This window comes from Ornithorhynchus anatinus, chromosome 9, assembly GCF_004115215.2.
Source record: "Ornithorhynchus anatinus isolate Pmale09 chromosome 9, mOrnAna1.pri.v4, whole genome shotgun sequence".
Lineage (NCBI taxonomy): Eukaryota > Metazoa > Chordata > Mammalia > Monotremata > Ornithorhynchidae > Ornithorhynchus > Ornithorhynchus anatinus.
This window is the reverse complement of record NC_041736.1, coordinates 5143330-5162162: the sequence shown is the minus strand read 5'-3', so window position 1 is coordinate 5162162 and position 18833 is coordinate 5143330. Positions and strand designations below refer to the sequence as shown.

General features: G+C 55.5%; 1 protein-coding gene across 1 annotated transcript in view; it reads right to left on the bottom strand.

Annotated features, from left to right (window-relative positions):
- MBD5 (methyl-CpG binding domain protein 5) overlaps positions 1 to 18833 on the bottom strand; it is a 197567-nt gene that overhangs the window by 16801 nt on the left and 161933 nt on the right. The window contains exons 5-9 of the mRNA XM_039913133.1: positions 13766 to 13868; positions 12739 to 12919; positions 7764 to 9611; positions 1810 to 1970; positions 1208 to 1415 (exon numbers count right to left, since the gene is read on the bottom strand). Of these exons, the coding sequence (XP_039769067.1) occupies positions 1208 to 1415; positions 1810 to 1970; positions 7764 to 9611; positions 12739 to 12919; positions 13766 to 13868 (2501 nt within the window). The remainder of the gene's footprint in view (positions 1 to 1207; positions 1416 to 1809; positions 1971 to 7763; positions 9612 to 12738; positions 12920 to 13765; positions 13869 to 18833) is intronic.

The window sequence follows — 18833 nt, the reverse complement described above, 5'->3', positions numbered from 1 at the left end:
AGCCTAAAAGCGCACACCCCGATTCGAGCGGTGGGAGCCCAAGACGAGAGCCTTCTCGCTCTCCTCAGCCTGAATTCCGCAACGGGCAGTCAAGTCGGAAGCAAGCGCGATTCCCGGCAGGTGGAATGGACCGGGGGGGGGGGGGGTCACCCTCGACCGTCAGTCTCTCGATCAATCACGCTTCTCTATTTTTTATGGTATTTGCTAAGCGCTTACTATGTGCCAGGCACTGTACTAAGCATTGGGGTAGTTACAAGCTACCCCAGACTACTTGTTTTGTTCTATTTTGCTTTGCCGTCTCCCCCGTTTAGACTGTGAGCCCGTTACTGGGCAGGGATGGTCTCTATCTGTTGCCGAATTGTATATTCTAAGCGCTTAGTACAGTGCTCTGCACACAGTAAGCGTTCAATAAATACTATTGAATGAATGAATGAATACAAGCTAAGCGGGCTGGGACACAGTCCATGTCTTAAATGGGGCTCGCTGTCTGAATCCCCATGTTTTAGAGGAAGGAACTGTGGTCCACAGAAGTGATGATACTTGTCCAAGGTCACACAGCTGACAAGTGACGGAGCTGGGATTAGAACCCGGGTCCTTCTGACGCCCGGGCCCGTGCTCTATCCACTATCCTGCTTCCCCATCTATTGTGGTTCTGCCACTTGTCAGCCGTGTGACTTTAGGCAACTTCCCTGCGCCTCAGTTACCTCACCTATAAAATGGGGATGAAGACTGTGAGCCCAATGGGGGACAACCTGATTACCTTGTATCTACCCCAGAGCTTAGAACAGTGCTTGGCACATAGTAAGCGCTTAACCAATACCAAATACAAATACCATCATTCCTAATTATCTATTGTATCTATTGTTATCTACTGAGCACTTGCTCTCTGCCCAGCACTGTGTTGGGAAAGTACAACAGCTGGTAGACGTGATCTCTGCCCACGAGGAACTTAAAGTCTCTCCACAGGGAAGCTCTTTTTGGGCAGGGAACACGTCCTGAGCTTCGGCTGGACTTTCCCAAGAGTTTTCTAGGCGCTCCATCAACAGCGTGATTACTAGAACTCCTACCCCCAGGCCCCTTCCGCACCGAAACAGCGGGGACGCGTAGGTCGGGGAGGAGAGCTGCGGTCCGGAGAGCAGAATCGGGCCCAGGTGGAAGGGGGAGAGTTAAAGGCCATCACCGCGGATGCCCGCGGTAACATCCCTACCCTCAAAGCCGGGACCCACGGTCCTCCTGGCCACGAGCCACGGGTGTCGGCCACGCGTTTCACTGAAAGGCTGCTGAAACTCCCCGGGAAATCCGGCCATTTTCCGAGTATGGAGTGAAGTCGCTATCTCTAAAATAGAGATGGGGGGGAAACCCAGGCTGTGAGAAACCACCCCCAAGAAAAGCTGTTCCTCCTGCTCGGGGGGATTCTGATTCTCAGAATATTAAACCCGAGTCAAACGGTCAAACGCTTTTCGTTAACATTCCTACTGGAAGCCGCCTTCCATCGGTCTGCGCTTATTTTTAGCCTGTGAGCCCGTTGTTGGGTAGGGATTGTCTCTATCTGTTGCCCAACTGTACCCTCCAAGCGCTGAGTACAGTGCTCTGCACACACAGCAAGCGCTCAATAAATACGATCCACTGACTGAATTTTACTATTGCGGGAGGTGGATATGGCCCAGGGTTGCCGCTTCTCGGTCTAGACGGGGTGGGGCTCTATTTAAGCGGCTCATCTCACATCCGGTCAGTCAATCGTATGAGCGCTTACTGTGTGCAGGGCGCTGCCCTGAGCGCTCGGGAGGGGACAAGAGTCGGAAGCCCGACTTCCAGCCGGTGAGGAGCGGTGGCCGAGAGGGGCCGCTGGCAAAAATATTTCTGAGCCGTCGCTACCTTGGTCGGCAGTTCGGATGTACGCTTCCAGAGGGGAGACAGGGCCGGCCCTCTGGAGTGGTTTAGAGATGGGAGCGTCTGCCGATGTAACAGTCCTGCCCTTAACCCCCCCGTCAGAACGAGCGCCCGGAGCCATTAGTTCCCGGGGGGAGGGGACAATCTGGTCCCACACCCAGTGGCTCTGTCCCTCCCCAAGAGGTCAGCGGCCCCAAACGGCCCTACTTTAAGTTTGGCCCACGCTGGTCAGTCGGTCATTCGCATTTATTGAGCGTTTACTGTGTGCAGAGCACTGTACTAAGCCCTAGGATATAATCAGGTGAGACACAGTCCATGTGTTGGACACAGTCCATGGGCCCACACAGGGCTCGAGCCCTTTCGATCCCCATTTTGCAGATGAAGTAGCCGAGCACTTGGGAGAGTTCCCTGCTCTCAACGAGCTTCCAGTCTACAGGGGGAGACAGTCATTAGTATAAATAAATTAGAGAGGTGCACGTAAGTGCTGTGGGGCTGGGAGGAGGGACGAATAAAGGGAGTAGCTTGCTTGGATTGGCTTTATATAATAATGATAATGGTATTTTGGAGGGGCAGCGTGGCTCAGTGGAAAGAGCACGCGATTTGGAGTCAGAGGTCATGAGTTCGAATCCCAGCTCTGCCACTTGTCAGCTGTGTGACTGTGGGCAAGTCACTTAACTTCTCTGGGCCTCAGTTACCTCATCTGTAAAATGGGGATTAAGACTGTTATTACAACCTGATTCCTCTGTATCTACCCCAGCGCTTAGAACGGTGCTTGGCACATAGTAAGCGCTTAACAAATACCAACTTTTTTTTTTTTATTAAGCCCTTACTATGTGCCGAGCACTGTTCTAAGAGCTGGGGGAGATAAAAGGTAATCAGGTTGCCCCATGTGGGGCTCCCAGACTTAATCCCCATTTTCCAGATGAGAGAACTGAGGCGCAGAGAAATGAAGTGACTTGCCCAAAGTCACACAGCAGACAAGTGGCGGAGCCGGGATTAGAACCCATGACTTCCGACTCCCAAGCCCGGGCTCTTTCCATTAAGCCACGCTGCTTCTCAAAAGGTAAGGTAAAGGGATATATATATATATATATATATATATATATATATATATACACACACACATATATATATATGTGTTTTAAACAAAGTTACTATAAAAGGTAAGACTGTAAGCTCCCTCAGGGCAATGGTCTTCCAACTCTACTGTACTCTTCTAAGTGGGGAAGCAGTATGGCACAGTGGATAATGCACAGGCCTGGATAATGCACAGGCCTGGGAGTCAATAGGTCATGGGTTCAAATCTTGGCCCCGCCACTTAATGTGCGGTGTGGCCTCGGGCAAGTCACTTCACTTCTCTGTACCTCAGTTCCCTCATCTGTAAAATGGGGATTGAGACTGTGAGCCCCACGTGGGACCGTGTCCAACCCGATTTGCTTGTATCCACCCCAGGGTTTAGTACAGTGCCTGGCACATGGTAAGCGCTTAACAAACACCATTAAAAATCGAAACAAGAAGCCCCCAGCAATCGATACTATTAGCGACTATTAGCAGCGTGGCCCCGAGGGAAGAGCAAGGGCCTGGGAGTCGGAGGAACTGGGTTCTAATCCCAGCTCGGCCACTTGTCCGCTGTGTGATCTTGGGCCAGTCACCTACCTTCTCTGTGCCTCGTTGTTTCATCTTAAAATGGGGACGAAGACTGTGGGCCCTCCGTGGGACAGGGAGTGTGTCCAACCCAATTATCTTGTATTTACCCCAGTGCCCTGCCCATAGTAAGCACTAATACCTTTTAAAAAAAGGAAAAAAAAACCCACTGGAATATTTTCACAGTCTTTGCTGGCGCTAGAAAGAAATCTAAAACGTAGTTGATACTTCAGAGAAACAAATGGCCCCCACTGAGAATCTCAGATTTTTTATCGTGCCATCTCTCAAGTTTAAGCCAGGGGATCCAATGGGGTTCAGTGTTGGTCTAAGGAATGATTGAGAGTAATTTTTAACTCCGGGGGGGTTTTGAGTCACACGATGGTAAAAGTGTAATTATTCCTCGGTTTGGGTGTCAACATTTTCAGCGGTAATTATCATTCACTCAATCACAGCCCACGGTGGAGGCTTTTACTTGTCACTGCCCGAGAACTGGATGCTTGTGAATGAAAAGCTGTGGTTGCGTGGGATTGGGTAGCCTGTGGGATGCAAGTGCATTTATCATTAATAATAATAATAATGATGATGATGGTATTTGTTAAGCGCTCACTATGTGCCAGGCAAGCAAATCGGGTTAGACGCAATCCCTGACCCATGTGGGGGTCACAGTCTCAATCCTCAGTTTACAGCTGGTTTTAAAGTTGGTTCAGGAGGGTTGAGGGGACTGTCAAAGGGTTGGGAAATACTATAGTAAAGCCCACCTCTCAGATCAATCTATTAGTGGTATTTATTGAGCGCTTACTATGTGCGGAGCGCCGTACAAAGCGCTTGGAAGAGTAAGATGATGGTATTTGTTACGCGCTTACTAGGTGCCAGGTACTGTTCTAAGCACTGTGGGGGGATACAAGATAATCAGGTTGTCCCACCTGGGGCTCACAGTCTTCATCCCCATTTTCCAGATGAGGGAACTGAGGCACAGAGAGGTTAAGTGACTTGCCCAAAGTCACACAGCTGACAAGTGGCAGAACCAGGATTAGAACCCATGACCTCCGACTCCCAAGCCCGGGCTCTGGCCACTGAGCCGCGCTGCTTCACTACGGAGACGGCAGACACGTTCCCCGCGCAGAATGAGCTTACGGTCTAGAGGGGGAGGCAGACGTTAATTTGAAAAAGTTTATAATATACGATTTAAAGGTAGGTCCGTAAATGCTGTGGGATTGAGAGTTGAAGGCGAGAGGCAGCGAGGAGTAATAATAATAATGTTGGTATTTGTTAAGCGCTTACTACGTGCAGAGCGCTGTTCTAAGCGCTGGGATAATACAGGGCGATCAGGTTGTCCCACGTGAGGCTCACGGTCTTCATCCCCATTTTCCAGATGAGGTAACTGAGGCACAGAGAAATGAAGTGACTCGCCCACAGTCACACAGCTGACAGGTGGCGGAGCCGGGATGCGAACCCATGACCTCTGACTCCCAAGCCCGGGCTCTTTCTACTGAGTCACGCTGATAGAGCCCGGGCCCGGGAGTCAGAAGGTACTAATCTTGGCTCCGTCACGTGTCTGCCGCGTGACCTTGGGCAAGTCATTTCACTGGGCCTCGGTTACCTCATCTGTCAAATGGGGATGATGACTGTGAGCGCCGCGCGGGACGGGGACCGTGTCCAACCCCATTCTCTCGCATCTATCCCAGCGCTTAGTACAGTGCCTGGCAATAAAGTGCATGCTCAGTCATAATGTGGGGGGGAAGGTGGAGATGATGACAAATAATGATAACGGTGGTATTTCTTAAGTGGGATCGATAAGGGCAAATCGGGCTGGGGCCAGTCCCCGTCCCACGTGGGGCTCACGGTCTTAATCTCCATCTGACAGATGAGGTCACTGAGGCCTAGAGAAGTGAAGTGACTCGGCCCAGGTCACCTGGCAGCCAAGCGGCAGGGCAGGGAGGGAAGCCCAGGTCCGACCGAGGCCCGGGCTCTAACCGCTAGGCCACGCGGCTTCTCCGACGGTGGCGATGAGGCTCGACGGCTACGTCCGTCATCATCTCCGACTTCCGAGGGCGCTGGGCTTCCTCCTCTTTCCAGAAGATACCTCTCCGGGAAGGCCGCCCCGGTCCCGACCCCCTCAGATGGAAGCGGGGGGGGGGGGACAACTCCGGGGCCCCGACACGAGGCCCGCGAACTCCCTGTCCTTTTCGACATTACACCTTTTCATGTCCGGAGGGGGAAGAGACGGAGAAGTTGGAGCTCTCCGCTGGAACCCCAGAGGGCAACTCGGTGTGACGCCTGCCTCTGAACTGTCGGCCGACTGTATCGGTCGAGCGCTGACTATGTGCAGACCGCTGTACGGGAAAGTACGACGGAACAGATGCATTCCCTGCCCAAATGAGCTTACAGTCCAGAGGGGAAGACGGACATTAATATAAGCCAGCGTGCTTTAGTTTCACCCTCCTTTGCCCCTCTTTCTTCTTCCCCCAACAGTTAAAATAATCCCGCCTCCATCCCAGTCTCCCGCTGGCCGACCGTCCCCACGGGCCCCGGTGGCTCCTCCCCCAAGTCCCTCCCGGCCCGCTCTCCCCTCCGCGCTTTTGGCATCGGATGCCGATCGGCCAGAAGTCACGGACTCCCCGGAAAGGCTTTCTGGATATCCAGCCGAGCCCCCCGCCGCGTTGGCCAGAGCCGATCCGGGCGCTTAGTACAGTGCTCTGCACATACTACTAAGCGCTCGATAAATACGACTGAATGAATGAATGAATCCGTCGGACAACTGCCGACGGACCCGGCCCGCCTCTCGGACTTTTTATAGAAACGCTCGTCAGCTGCGTGACCTTGGGCAAGTCACTTCGGCTCTCTGTGCCTCAGTTACCTCATCTGTAAAATGGGGATTCAGACCGTGAGCCCTAGGGGGGACGGGGTGTGTGTCCAATCTGAGTTGCTCGTGTCCACCCCAGCGCTTAGTACAGTGCCTGGCGCACGGGAAGCGCTTAACAAATACCATCGTTATCATTATCATCTGCTGTTCTTTCAGGATGCCAGCGTTGCTTCAAGCACATTTAAGCCGTGTGGCTTAGTGGAGAGAGCCCGGGTCTGGGAGTCAGAAGGACCTGGGTTCTGATCCCGGCTCCGCCACTCGTCTGCTGCACGTGAGACCATGAGCAAGTCATTTTCATTTCTCTGTGTCTCAGTGGCTTCATCTGTAAAATGGGGATTAAGGCTGTGAACCCCATGGGGGACGGGGACCTCGTTAGCCTGTATCAATCCCAGCGCTCAGAACGGTGATTGACGCAGAGTAAGTGCTTAACGAATACCGTTATCATTATTATTATTATTGTTATAAAGCAAGAGGCCCTTTTTCCTCCGGGGTCTTCCGGGGGAGCCTCGTATCACAAGCTCGCAGACCGGAACCACGGTGCGCGGACGAGGAGACGCCCTCTCCGCCGGCTCCCTCTGCATGGTAGCGACCCCGCCGCTCCGTAGAGGAGCGAGAGGAAACGGGGACCGTGAGCGGCAGCGATGAGCCCCGGGTCCAAGCGGCCCCGCTCGCTCCGGAAGACAAATCGCGAGGGCGCCAAGGAGCGACGGGACGGGTAAATAAGGGCGGCGTCCGTTAAGCACTCGCTAGGCTTCAAGCGCCACGCTAGACGCCGGCTAGCTACGGCATCGTCGAGTCCCACGCGGGGCTCAGGGTCTACGGAGGAGGGCGCAGAGGTGTCGCCTCCCCCTCCTGCGGAGGAGGGAACTGAGGCACAGGGACGTGAAGCGACTCGTCTGCTTCACGGCACCCGTGAAGCGCTCAGTAGGCGCCAGACCCCTTTCTGAGCGCCGGGTTAGGGAGGTGTCACTTAGGCCGGACGCGGTCCCCGTCCCGCCCGGGGCTCGCGGTCTTGAGGCGGAGGGAGAACGGGCGAGACGGTTGAGGAAACTGAGGCCCGGAGAAGCCAAGCGACTCGCTCGAGGGCAGGCAGCGGGCAAAGGGCAGAGCCGGGTACCGACCCCGGGCCCCGCGACTCCCGGGCCGGGGTCCCTTCCGCTAGGACTCGGCCGAGATCGAGGGGGGGACGGGGCGGGGTGCGGAGCTCTCCGCCCGTCCCCCCGCCGCCCTCCCCGCCCGCCGCTTCCCGGGAGCGCTCTGCGGAGGAGGGGCGTACCTGGTCGGGAGGCGGCCTGGGCGCAGGCGGGGATCGGGGGCGGGTCGGGGCGGCAGGGGCGGCGGGCCGGGGGGCGGCCGGGGCCCGGGCCGCTCCCGGGGCCCGGGCCGGCGTCGACGTTGCGGCAGGGCGCCCCGTCCCCGCGCGGAGGAGGCGGGCCGTGGCCCCCGGCGTCCGGGAAATGCAGCTGGCCGGGCGGGCGGGGCGGAGGCGGGGCGGGGCCGGCCCAGCCGCCGGGGCGGGGGCCCTGCCAGCTCATGGACTGCAGCAGCTGAGACATGGAGTTGACGGGGAAGGGCCCCGGGGCGGGCCCGGGGGGCCCCCCGCCGCCCCCGCCGCCGTCCAGGTGGGCCTGGCGGAGCAGGCCGAGCACCGTGCCGGAGGGGGGCTTCCTCTTGCGGAGCGGGTCCTTCTGCTGAGACATGAGTTTGTCCCGGAGGGCGGCGCGGCCGGTCTGGGCCTGGGCCTCGCCCGGGGGCGGCGGGAACGTGCCGGGTAAAGTGCTGTGTCCGTCGGGGGGGACGCCGCCCCCGCCCCCCGCCGAGCCTCCGCCGTTGCCGTTGCCGGCCAGTTTGTTTTGATTTGCTAGCTGTGCTTTGGCTGCTGCTGACAGTAAACTACTCGCCGGGAAGGAGGCAGCATTGTGCTGGTTGAAGATGTGGTTCAGAGGCATCCCCAGCAGGCCCGGCTGGGCCTTCCCCGGCCCGGGCCCGCTCCCGCTCCCGCCGGCGTTCCCGCCCGCTCCCGGCGGGAAGAGCCGGTGCGCGCCCGGGGCGGGGCCCGGCCCGGCCGGCGGCGGGTTGGGGCCGTCCTTGTGGTGCGGGAGCCCGTCCGCTTTGGCCGAGGGGCTCGGGGGCATCGAGGGCCTCGGGGAGCCCAGGGCGGAGCGGGGCGAGCGGGGCGGCGGCAGCAGGAAGTTGCCGTGATCCGACGAGGCGGACGACGAGCGCGATCGCTGGGGCGAGGCCTCGACCCGGCCCGGCGCGGCCCCCGGCGGGTGCCCGGGGGACGTCACGGGCGACGGCGCCGGCGAGGCGCCCGCCGGGTGCTGGACTCTCGGGAGGTGGCCCCCATGGCTCACGTGGCCGGGCTTGACCGTCGGCAGGGGGAGGTTGCTCGGCAGGGGGACGACGGCCGGGGGCACGATTACATTCATCACGGGTACCTGAGAGTGGACGTTGGCGTGGAAAGCGGCCGGGGGCAGGAGCACGGGGTTCTGATGCGCCGGCCGGCTGGGGATGGGGTCCAGGATGCCCAGCGGATCCTTCTCGGAGGATAATGGCTTTTTCTGGAGGGCGCAGGGCGGGGGCGGCGGCGGCGGGGGCGGGCCGGGGCCCGGCTTGTGGTGGAACGTCGCCCGGGGGAGCTCCGCGCCGGCGGCGAAACCGCACGCCGCCTTCTTGGCCGCCGGGCTCTTGGCCGTCAGGGTCGGGGAGAGGGGCACGTTAGTCCGGCCGGCCACGGCGCAGGAGGACTGGACCGGAGAGCCGTGGAACAGGACCGCCGGCGGGGAGAGGGGAGTCCGGCTCATGGGGACGGGGCTGGAGTTGGGGGGCCCGTGGAAGCCGGGGTTGGTCCGGGCGAAGGCGTCGGGGCTCCCGAGGGGGTCGGTCCTCGGGGAGACGGACCCGTCGCCGTAGATCTGGGAGCCCGAAGAGGCGGGGCTGGGCAGCCCTCCCAGGCCGCCGCCGCGGTACGGCGACCTCTGCCCGTGCTCGCCGCTCCCCGGCCTCGGCCGGGGGAAGGCCGGGTGGACGTCCTGCGGCTGGCCGCCCGGCGCCTCTTGGACGTAGAGCCGGCCCGGCCCGTTGGCTCCCCCGATCGTGGCCTTGAAGAGGTTCTTGCACTCCGCCGGGGCCGAGGCGGGGATCCCCTCGTGCGACTTGGCCCTCGTCGATCTCGGGGTCGCCGCCCGGGAGGGTACCGCGGGGGCGGAACCTGGCGCGGGGGGAGAGAGACCGCGTTAATACGCCGGGAGCGCCAGGCGGCCGCACGCGTGCGCCGGCGAGAGGGGAGGGGCAGGGAGGGGACCAAGGGGAAGATGGCCGCGGAGAGCATGGGCGGATACCAGGGGAAAAATAATCCCCTCCCTCCGAACCAAATAAAAAAGCCCCAACGAACCCCGTCTTCGGCATCTGTCGGGCGCCTAACGTGCGACGAGCTCTGTTCTAAGCGCCGGGGTACGTGCCGGTTAATCGGGGTGGGTGGGCACGCTCCCTGTCTCACGAGGGGCTCGCATTCTGAGTAGAAGGGAGGAGGGTTTAATCCCCATTTTACAGATGAGGAAAACCGGGGCGGAGAGAAGTTAAGAGACCCGCCCAAGGACCCGCAGCAGAAAAGTGGCAGAGCCAGGATTAGAGCCCAGGTCCTCTGACTCCTGAGTGTGCCTTCTCTCCGGTTCCGAGTTTCCAAAAAGCACATATATTTTTATGCCAACAGAATCTTCAGAGGATCCGTCGGTCTCCCCGCCCGAGCTGGTGAACTCGCTACGGGCAGGGAACGTGTCTGCCTCATTCTGCTCTACTGCGCCCTTCCGGGCGCCCAGTACGGTGCTCTGCACAGAGTAGGCGCTCAATAAATAGGGATGGTCATCATCGCTGGTGCCCCTGAAGGCACCGGCCGGCCGACTTCTCTATCTTGGGAAAATAGGCCGGGGTCAAAGCCGCCGCAGGCCGATTTAGGACCTGAGGTAAGAGCGGAAAGGACACAGCCAACGGAGACGAGGGTAGTGAGAGATAATGACGGCGGCCTGGGTCTGAGGTTATTTTTTCCAAGGACGTAGGCACGGCAGAAAATTGCCCATCCATAGGGGAATCTCAGCAACGCGCGCTTTCTGTTCTTCGAAGGAAGGGCTTGAGAACAGTCCCTCTGTGCTTCGAGATCCCTAGAAAGGGACGGTCCACCCAAGTGAGAAGCAGCGTGGCCCGGTGGATAGAGCCCGCGCCTGGGAGTCGGCAGGACCTGGGTTCTAATCCCGGCTCCGCCACTTTTTTGCGTAACCCTGGGCGATTCGCTTCACTTCTCCGCACCTAGAGAAGCAGCGTGGCTGAGTGGAAAGAGCCCGGGCTTGGGAGTCAGAGGTCATGGGTTCGGATCCCGGCTCTGCCCCTTGTCAGCCGTGTGACTGTGGGCGAGTCGCTTCACTTCTCTGGGCCTCAGGTACCTCAGCTGGAAAATGGGGATTAACTGTGAGCCTCACGTGGGACGACGCGATCACCCTGTATCTACCCCAGCGCTTAGAACAGTGCTCTGCACATAGTAAGCGCTTAACAAATACCAACATTATTATTATTACCTCACCTGTAAAATGAGGGCTGACTGTGAGGCCCAAGAGGGACAGGGACTGTGTCCCATCTGATTAACTTGTATCTACCCCAGCACTTAGTACGGTGCCTGGCATACAGCAAACCCTTAACAAGTACCATAAAAAGAAATGTGGGGATTCCCGTGCAATGGAGGACTGAACCTGGAAGACGGGGCTGGGTTAAAGTGCCTCGGGAGTGGTAATTTTGGACGATTTAACTCTCGACCCCCTTGGGGACCCTCGACATAAAATAACAGGCCGGGGTTCTATCGCTAAAGGCCGCTCTTGGCAGTTGAGGCAGAGGGAAAGCCACCCTCATTTGAAGAAGATTGGCGTCGAGGGGAATGAACCCCCTTTACTCTATCGCTCCGCTGACATTCTGTTCCGGGGATCAACATTTAATGCAGGCAGATGAGCAGGGTCAGATCGACTCGAGCAACCCAGAAGAAGGCTGTCTTTCCCCCGAGACCTGCTGTCGATCGGCACTGGATTGGTCCGCGGAGCAACGGTGGTATTTTCTGGTGGGCCTCGACCCCAAGGGCTGGGTACAACAATAATAATAATAATAGTGATTGTGGTATTTGTTAAGTGCTTACTATGTGCCACGTGCTGTACTAAGCGCTGGGATTGATACAAACTAATCTGGCTGGACATAGTCCCTGTCCCACGTGGGGCTCGCAGTCTCAATCCCCTTTTGATAGATGAGGTAACTGGGGTCCAGAGAAGCAAAGTGACGTGCTCAAGGTGAGAAAGCGGCAGACAAGTGGCAGAGCGGGGATTAGAACCCATGACCCTCTGACTCCTAGGTCTGTGCTCGAGCCACTGTGCTAACCAATGGTTGGGAGCGGGGGGCTTTCTGGAGAACTCGGGAATTTCCATCGGCTGCCCGGTGCTATTTCTGTGAGACCCCAGGGTCAATATCTTCAGAGTCGGGGGTCGTTTTGGTCCTAGATCTGCGGGGGCCTAAGCGGTCTGTCATTGGAGTTTATGGCCTTCCTCTCCCATTTGGCTTTGCCTGACTGTAATACTAACAATAGTAATTATGGTATTTGTTAAGCGCTTACTATGTGCCAGGCACTATATTAAGCGCTGCAATCGGTACACACTACATAGGTCCTGATCTGTCCAAAATCCATACCCATACGGGAGCTCGCTGTAGGCAGGGAATGTGTCTGTTCACTGTTATTATTATTATGATATTTGTTAGGCGCTTACTACGTGCCAAGCACTGTTGTAAGGCCTGGGGGAGATGCGAGGTAATCGGGTTGTCCCAAGTGGGGCTCACAGTCTTCATCCCCATTTTCCAGATAAGGTAACTGAGGCACAGGCAAGTTAAGTGACTTGCCCAAGGTCACACCGCAGACAAGCGGCAGAGCCGGGTTTAGAACCCATGTCCTCCGACTCCCAAGCCCGGGCTCTTGCCGCTAGGCCATGCTGCTTCTCGGCGGGTTGTATTGTTCTCGGCACGTTCTCGGGTTGTCGTATTGTACTCTCCCAAGCGCTTAGTACAGTGCCCCGCCCACATTAAGTGCTCGATAAACACTACCGACTGACTGAATATGGGTGGGCCTTAACCTCCATGAGCCATTTTACCACACCCTGGCGGGAGTCCCGACTCCTTTCAGAGTGTCGGGTTCATCTGAAAAATGGGACAGACGAAGGAGAGGCGGAAATCTCGGGTGAGGGCGCCCCTCGTCTTGAAAATCAACGGCAAGCGCGCTGGCCTCGGTGGCGGTCTCGGATCCGGCCGGGACCACTCACTTGTCAGTCCTCCGGGGCTGGTGAGCATCAGGGAAGGATGGGGGGCTTCCATGCTCTTGTGCAGGGTGGCCACGGCGATGATTTTCCTCTTGTGAATGCACAGCTTGGTGACATCTTCATCCGCCTTGACGTCTTCTGCCGTTCTTTGTTTCACTGCAGCTCCGGGATCGAAATTAAACACCTGAAAGAGCGCAATCTCAGTATGAGAGACATCTGTGCCGAGAAAAGAAAAAAACAAACGGCGGCCCGCTCTTGGACTTCGGGTTTAAAATGAATGAAAATGCCTCTGGCTCCTCAATGGGAGGATGGCTGTTCTGAATGGCTCGAGAAGGTCTTGGGCAACTCTGGGCTTTAGGGAGGATCAACGAGGTGCCCGGTTCCGATGCCCGGTGCGGGGGACTTTTCTTTAACGGTCGTCTGAAAAGCAGCCATGGTTTAGATCCCGGGCAACTCCCCGCCACGGAAGGCCTGGGGAACTTTACGCCTGAGCCCCCAAAGGGACAGTTCGCAATTCAAAGACAAACAAACCCCCAAACCGAAAAAACCGCTAGTCATTTTAAAGGGAATTAGCTCAATTAACGATGAGGGTTCGTATCTTTCAAGTAAGGTTTTCGTGAATGAATTTACCCTCTTCAGCTGGTGACTTTTACATCACCCTCCCCCGACCACTGACTGAGACGAGGCCGATTCAGGCAGCTACCACTGGCCCGTGAGATACCGCGCTATTTAAAGACGGGCAGAAGCACGGCTTTAACATAAAACTAACCAACGGACAGAAGAAACCCGCAACGATTTTGGAAGAAATAGGTCAACGCTTTCCGTCTGAACTCCAGGATTTCAGCTATTTGAATGTCCCTCTAGGTGAAAATCCCCCACTAGATCCTCTCTCGTTTTCAGTTCTGTAGACTAAATTGGGAAAACGTTTTCGGTAGAGGAGGACAGGAGGAGAACGGAACGGAAAGGCAACGCTGCCCGGCTCAGAGACGCACACGGAGATACGATTCCGAGGGAACGGAGAGGCTGTTACCTTCGGGAGAATAAGAGGACACTCCAAGCCGCACTTGCAGGTTCCGTCGGTGAGCAGGTACGTTTTAACCTGCTCCAAGCAAGACAACAAAGACCCGCTGGGACTGTGAAAACACGGAAGTGAAGAAAACAAAAACAAAAAAAATAGTCAGGGATTCATCTGGAGTGCAGTCATCGCACGAAAGACCAAAAGGCCATAATTTACAGGGCGATCTTTCCCTACTGGGGGGAGAATTTTGTTGGCAAGTCTTGGCCTCAAAATTACAGCCTCTCGACACAGTGCCTTTTGTTTCTGAAGAGAAATGCACCTCAGGAGGATACGGGGAAAACGTCAAATTATTTAGTAGGACCGAGGTTGGGATACAGATGGATGTTCTGTTTCGTTTTGTTGTCTCCCCGCTTTTTGACTTTGAGCCCGTTGTTGGGTAGGGATTGACTCTAACTGTTGCCGAATTGTACAGTGCTCTGCAAACAGTAAGTGCTCAATAAATACGACTGACTGAATGAATGAATGAAAACAAGATCGAGGAAGGCCACTGGCCTGTTTGGGGCTCCGGAAGGAAAATGGGAAACAAGAATGGGGAACGGGCAGTCATATAATGTGCAAGTAATTGTGGCCATTCCGGGGTGATGGCGCAATCCTGAGTTGGAGGTCAGCTGACCTCTGGAATCGATCAATCAGTGATATTTAGTGAGTGCTTCCTGTGTGCCGAGCACTGTATCAAGCGCTTGGGAGAGCCCGGGACAAAGGGTTGGCAGGCACGCTCTCTGCCCACAAGGAGCTCCCAGTCTAGAGGATGATTTTACTTCTACTGTGAATTGCCTAGCGTTTTTATTTTTCCAGAGCCTTGTGCTATTGATCTCCTCTGACCCTCACAAAATCCCTGTGACACCAGAGACACGATATTTCTATTCCCATCTAAATAGTGACATTAATAATAATGATGGTATTTGTTAAGCGCTTACTATGTGCCGAGCACTGTTCTAAGTGCTGGGGTAGATACAAGGTCATCAGCTTGTCCCATGTGGGGCTCACAGTCCTCATCCCCATTTTACAGATGAGGGAACTGAGGCACAGAGAACTTAAGTGACTTGCCCAAGGTCACAAAGCAGACAAGTGGCGGAGCCGGAATTAGAACCCACATCCTCTGACTCCCAAGCCTGGGTTCTTTCCACTGAGCCACGCTGCTTCTCTGACAGATGCTTCTCTCTTAACAGACGAGGAACCCGAGGTCTCAGGAGTTTGTGGACAGGGAACGTCTCTACGCAGAGTTGGTAGAGACGTTCCAACTCTGTTGTATCGTCCCTTTCCATGCGCTTAGTACAGTGCTCTGCACACCGTAAGCGCTCAAGAAATACCGCCGGTGGATTGCTTACTAAAACGACCTGCATGGAGTCACACAGAGGCGAGGGACTGAATTGGGAAGGGAATACAGATTCCCTCTGACTCCCCCCATCTCGGCTCTGGTTCAGGATCACGTTCTCTCTTCTGAAGGTCACAGGGGCAAGTCAGAGAAAGAGCCAAGATCAGATTTACAAGTTCGTTACTTGAAGTCTTAGGGGCGAGTCGAGACGTCGTGTGGCCTCCAGTTACACGAGCTGTTTTAAGCCCCAAAAGATTGACGTGTGTCCCCCTCTACTCCTGCTAGGCTTCCTGCTCGGGCAGCTCAGAAACCAATTTGATCCCGTCGCGAGGACGGTAATTCAGACAGCTGGCCGGCCCTTGCCTTTTTACAAAAGGGAAACCAGAGGAAAATGTCAGGTGTCCACCTCAAGGCTGGTTCATAATAACTGTGGTATTTGTTAAGCGCTTAACTGTGGGCCAGGCACTGAACTAAGTGTTGGGTTGGACACAAGCAAATTGGGTTGAACACAGCCCACGTCCTTTAAGGGGCTCACAGTCTCCATCCCCATTTTACAAATGAGGGAACCGAGGCACAGAGAAGGGAAGTGACTTGCCCGGGTTCACCCAGCAGACAAGTGGTGGAGCCAGGATTAGAACCCAGGTCCTTCTGACTCCCAGGCCCATGCTCTATCCACTAGGCCACGCTGCTTGGAGTTTCATCAGTGTCCACTTGCAATTTCAGAACTGGAGGGGATTGATTAGCCCAAGGTACCGGGCACACCAGGAGCAGGATTGAGGCTAGAACTGTGATGTCTGAGTTCCACTGCCCTTCTCCTGCTCCTTAAAAAAAAAACCCAAAACATTTCCTCCCAATTAGCTGGGCTGGGTTTCTCCTAGAAGCCGAAACTCTCTAACTTTTTGGGAACGGTCATTAATGTGAAAAAAGGAGTTAGAGGGTATGCGGTGTACCAGGCGCTCGGAAGATTGGAAGCAGGTGTACCGTGGAATGGGCAGAATCCCCGGTGGCCCGGGGCAGGAGTGGGCTGGGGACGTTCCCTGGGAAAACATTCCCGAGAGGACGAGGGATGGCGCCCGTCTCCGGAAGCGGCGGTGCCCGGGAGTGAGAGGTCCCTGGGGCGCTTGGTCCTTTGGGAATATTTAGAGAATTTTAGGGAATTTCAGGTTGGGGAGCTCAAACTGAGAATCCCAGAGAGCACCGTGTGGGCTGTTTTCCCCCAGAAAGGGTTGTTTCCGGACTTCAGGAGTCTTTCGTTCACTCATAAAATGGACGTAGCTGGAGGCTTAAAAATGACCCTGCTGTGACACTGAGGTGAATTCCAGTTCCTGAGTCTTTTTTCTTTTTAATGGCATTTGCTGAGTGCTTACTACATGCCAGGCACTTTACTGAACTACCGCTAATCACGTTGGACACAGTCCACGTCCCACATGGGGCTCTCGGTCTAAATCCCCGTTTTCCAGATGAGGTTAATTGAGGCACAGAGAAGTGACGTGACATGCCCAAGGTCCCCCAGCAGACAAGTGGAGGAGCCGGGATTAGAACCTACGACCTTCTGACTCCCAGGTCGGTGCTCTATCCACTACGCATGCTTCTTTCCACCAAGGGAACTGTGTGAACGGCCTTCAAAATCACTCTTGTCTTTGCATTCTGCAAAAGTCTGGAGATGTAGCATATCTGTCTGGAGGTGTTAAAGTTACTAAAGCTCATTATTCAGTGCAGAGAAGGGATCCCAGAGGCATCTGTTTAAAGTTGAAGAGGCTGTAATGACGTGAAAAATGCCAAACGGGCCGGGGGAGGGAAACCTAATGTAACCGGGTGCCTAATATTTCCTTAATAATAATAAACTGTGGCATTTGTTAATAATAATAATGATGGTATTTGTTCAGCGCTTACTGTGTGCCAAACACTGTTCTAAGCACCGGAATGGACACAAGGTAATCAGGTTGTCCCCCACTGAGCTCACAGTCTTAATCCCCATTTTATAGGCGAGGAAACTAAGGCACAGAGAACTTCAATGATTGCCCAAGGTCACAGAGCTGACAAGTGGCAGAGGCGGGATTAGAATCCACGTCCTCTGACTCCCAAGCCCGGGCTCTTTCCACTGAGCCATGCTGCTTCTCAGGGCTTTCAGTGCACAGTGCTTACAGTGTGTCAAGCACTGTTTTAAGTGCTAGAGAAGATCCAACCTCCTCAGGTCAGACAGAGTCCCTGTCCCACACAGGCCTCACAATCCAAATAGGAGGGAGAACAGGTACTGCATCTCCGTTTTCCTAATGAGGAAACTGAGGCACAGAGAAGTGAAGTGACTAGCCCAAGATGACAGAGCAGGCATGTGGCGGAGTCAGGTTACAACCCCGGTTCTCTGCCTTCCAGGCCCGGGCTCTGCACACGGGAAGCGCTCACTAAATGCCAGCGATCGATTAAGGTGGCCCACGTTTGGCTATTCATCCATAGGAAGTAATCGGAAAAATCCTTTATGGATTAATCCATCTAGGGCAGAACCGATCACGAAAGAGACCCTCGCCCATATCTACAGTCAGGAAGACCCAGTGGAAAGGATGAAGGCCTCAAGGGCAGAATGGGAGTCGGCTGACCCTCAACTTCGGTCTGAAATGAAAGTTGCGGGCCACCGTCCGAAAAATGACAATAGATACGCAGGATCAAAACCTGTAGAAGCGGCGTGGCGTAGAGGATGGAGCATGGGCCTGGGAGTCACAAGGTCATGGGCTCTAATCCTGGCTCCGTCACTTGGCCGCTGTGTGACCTGGGGCAAGTCGCTTCACTTCTCTGGGCCTCAGTTCCCTCAACTGGAAAATGGGGATTGAGACTGTGAGCCCCACATGGGACAGGGACTGTGTCCAACTCGATTTGCTTGTATCCTCCCCAGCGCTTAGTACAGTGCATGGCATATAGCTGGTGCTTAATACATACCATCACCATTATTATTATTATTATTACTTGTAAATCTTGACGAACACCAGTCCCAAACAGTACTTCCTGCTGTCACATCCTCGGCCCGTGGATTTCCCATAGACTCCTCGGCCCCCGGCCTAGAGCGGAAGGTGACTCCCTGGTGGCGGGGCAGGGAGTCAGTCAGTCAGTGGTACTTCTTGAGTGCTTACTGGGTGCGGAGCACTGTACTAAGCGCCTGTGAGAGTACATTACAAAAATCAAGTTCCCTGCACACAATGAACCTATGAGGGGGAGAGGCACATTAATAGAAATGAAGTTACAGATAATAATAATGTTGGTATTTGTTAAGCGCTTACTATGTGCAGAGCACTGTTCTAAGCGCTGGGGTAGATACAGGGTAATCAGGTTGTCCCACGTGAGGCTCACGGTCTTCATCCCCATTTTACAGATGAGGTCACTGAGGCCCAGAGAAGTGAAGTGACTCGCCCACAGTCACACAGCTGACAAGTGGCGGAGCTGGGAGTCGAACCCATGACCTCTGACTCCGAAGCCTCCTTCCACTGAGCTGTACATAACTGCTGTGGTGCTGGGAGGGAGGATGAATAAAGGGAGCAAGTCGGGGTGACGCAGAAGGGAGTGGAAGAGAAGGAAGGGGGCTTAGTCAGGGAAGGCTTCTAGAAGGAGGGGAGGAGGAGGGGCAAAAGACCAGGCCAAAAACCCCCAACATCACCACGGAAGGCTCTTCTCCTCAGCACTCACGTCAATCACTGTAATATATTTATTTCTGTTAAT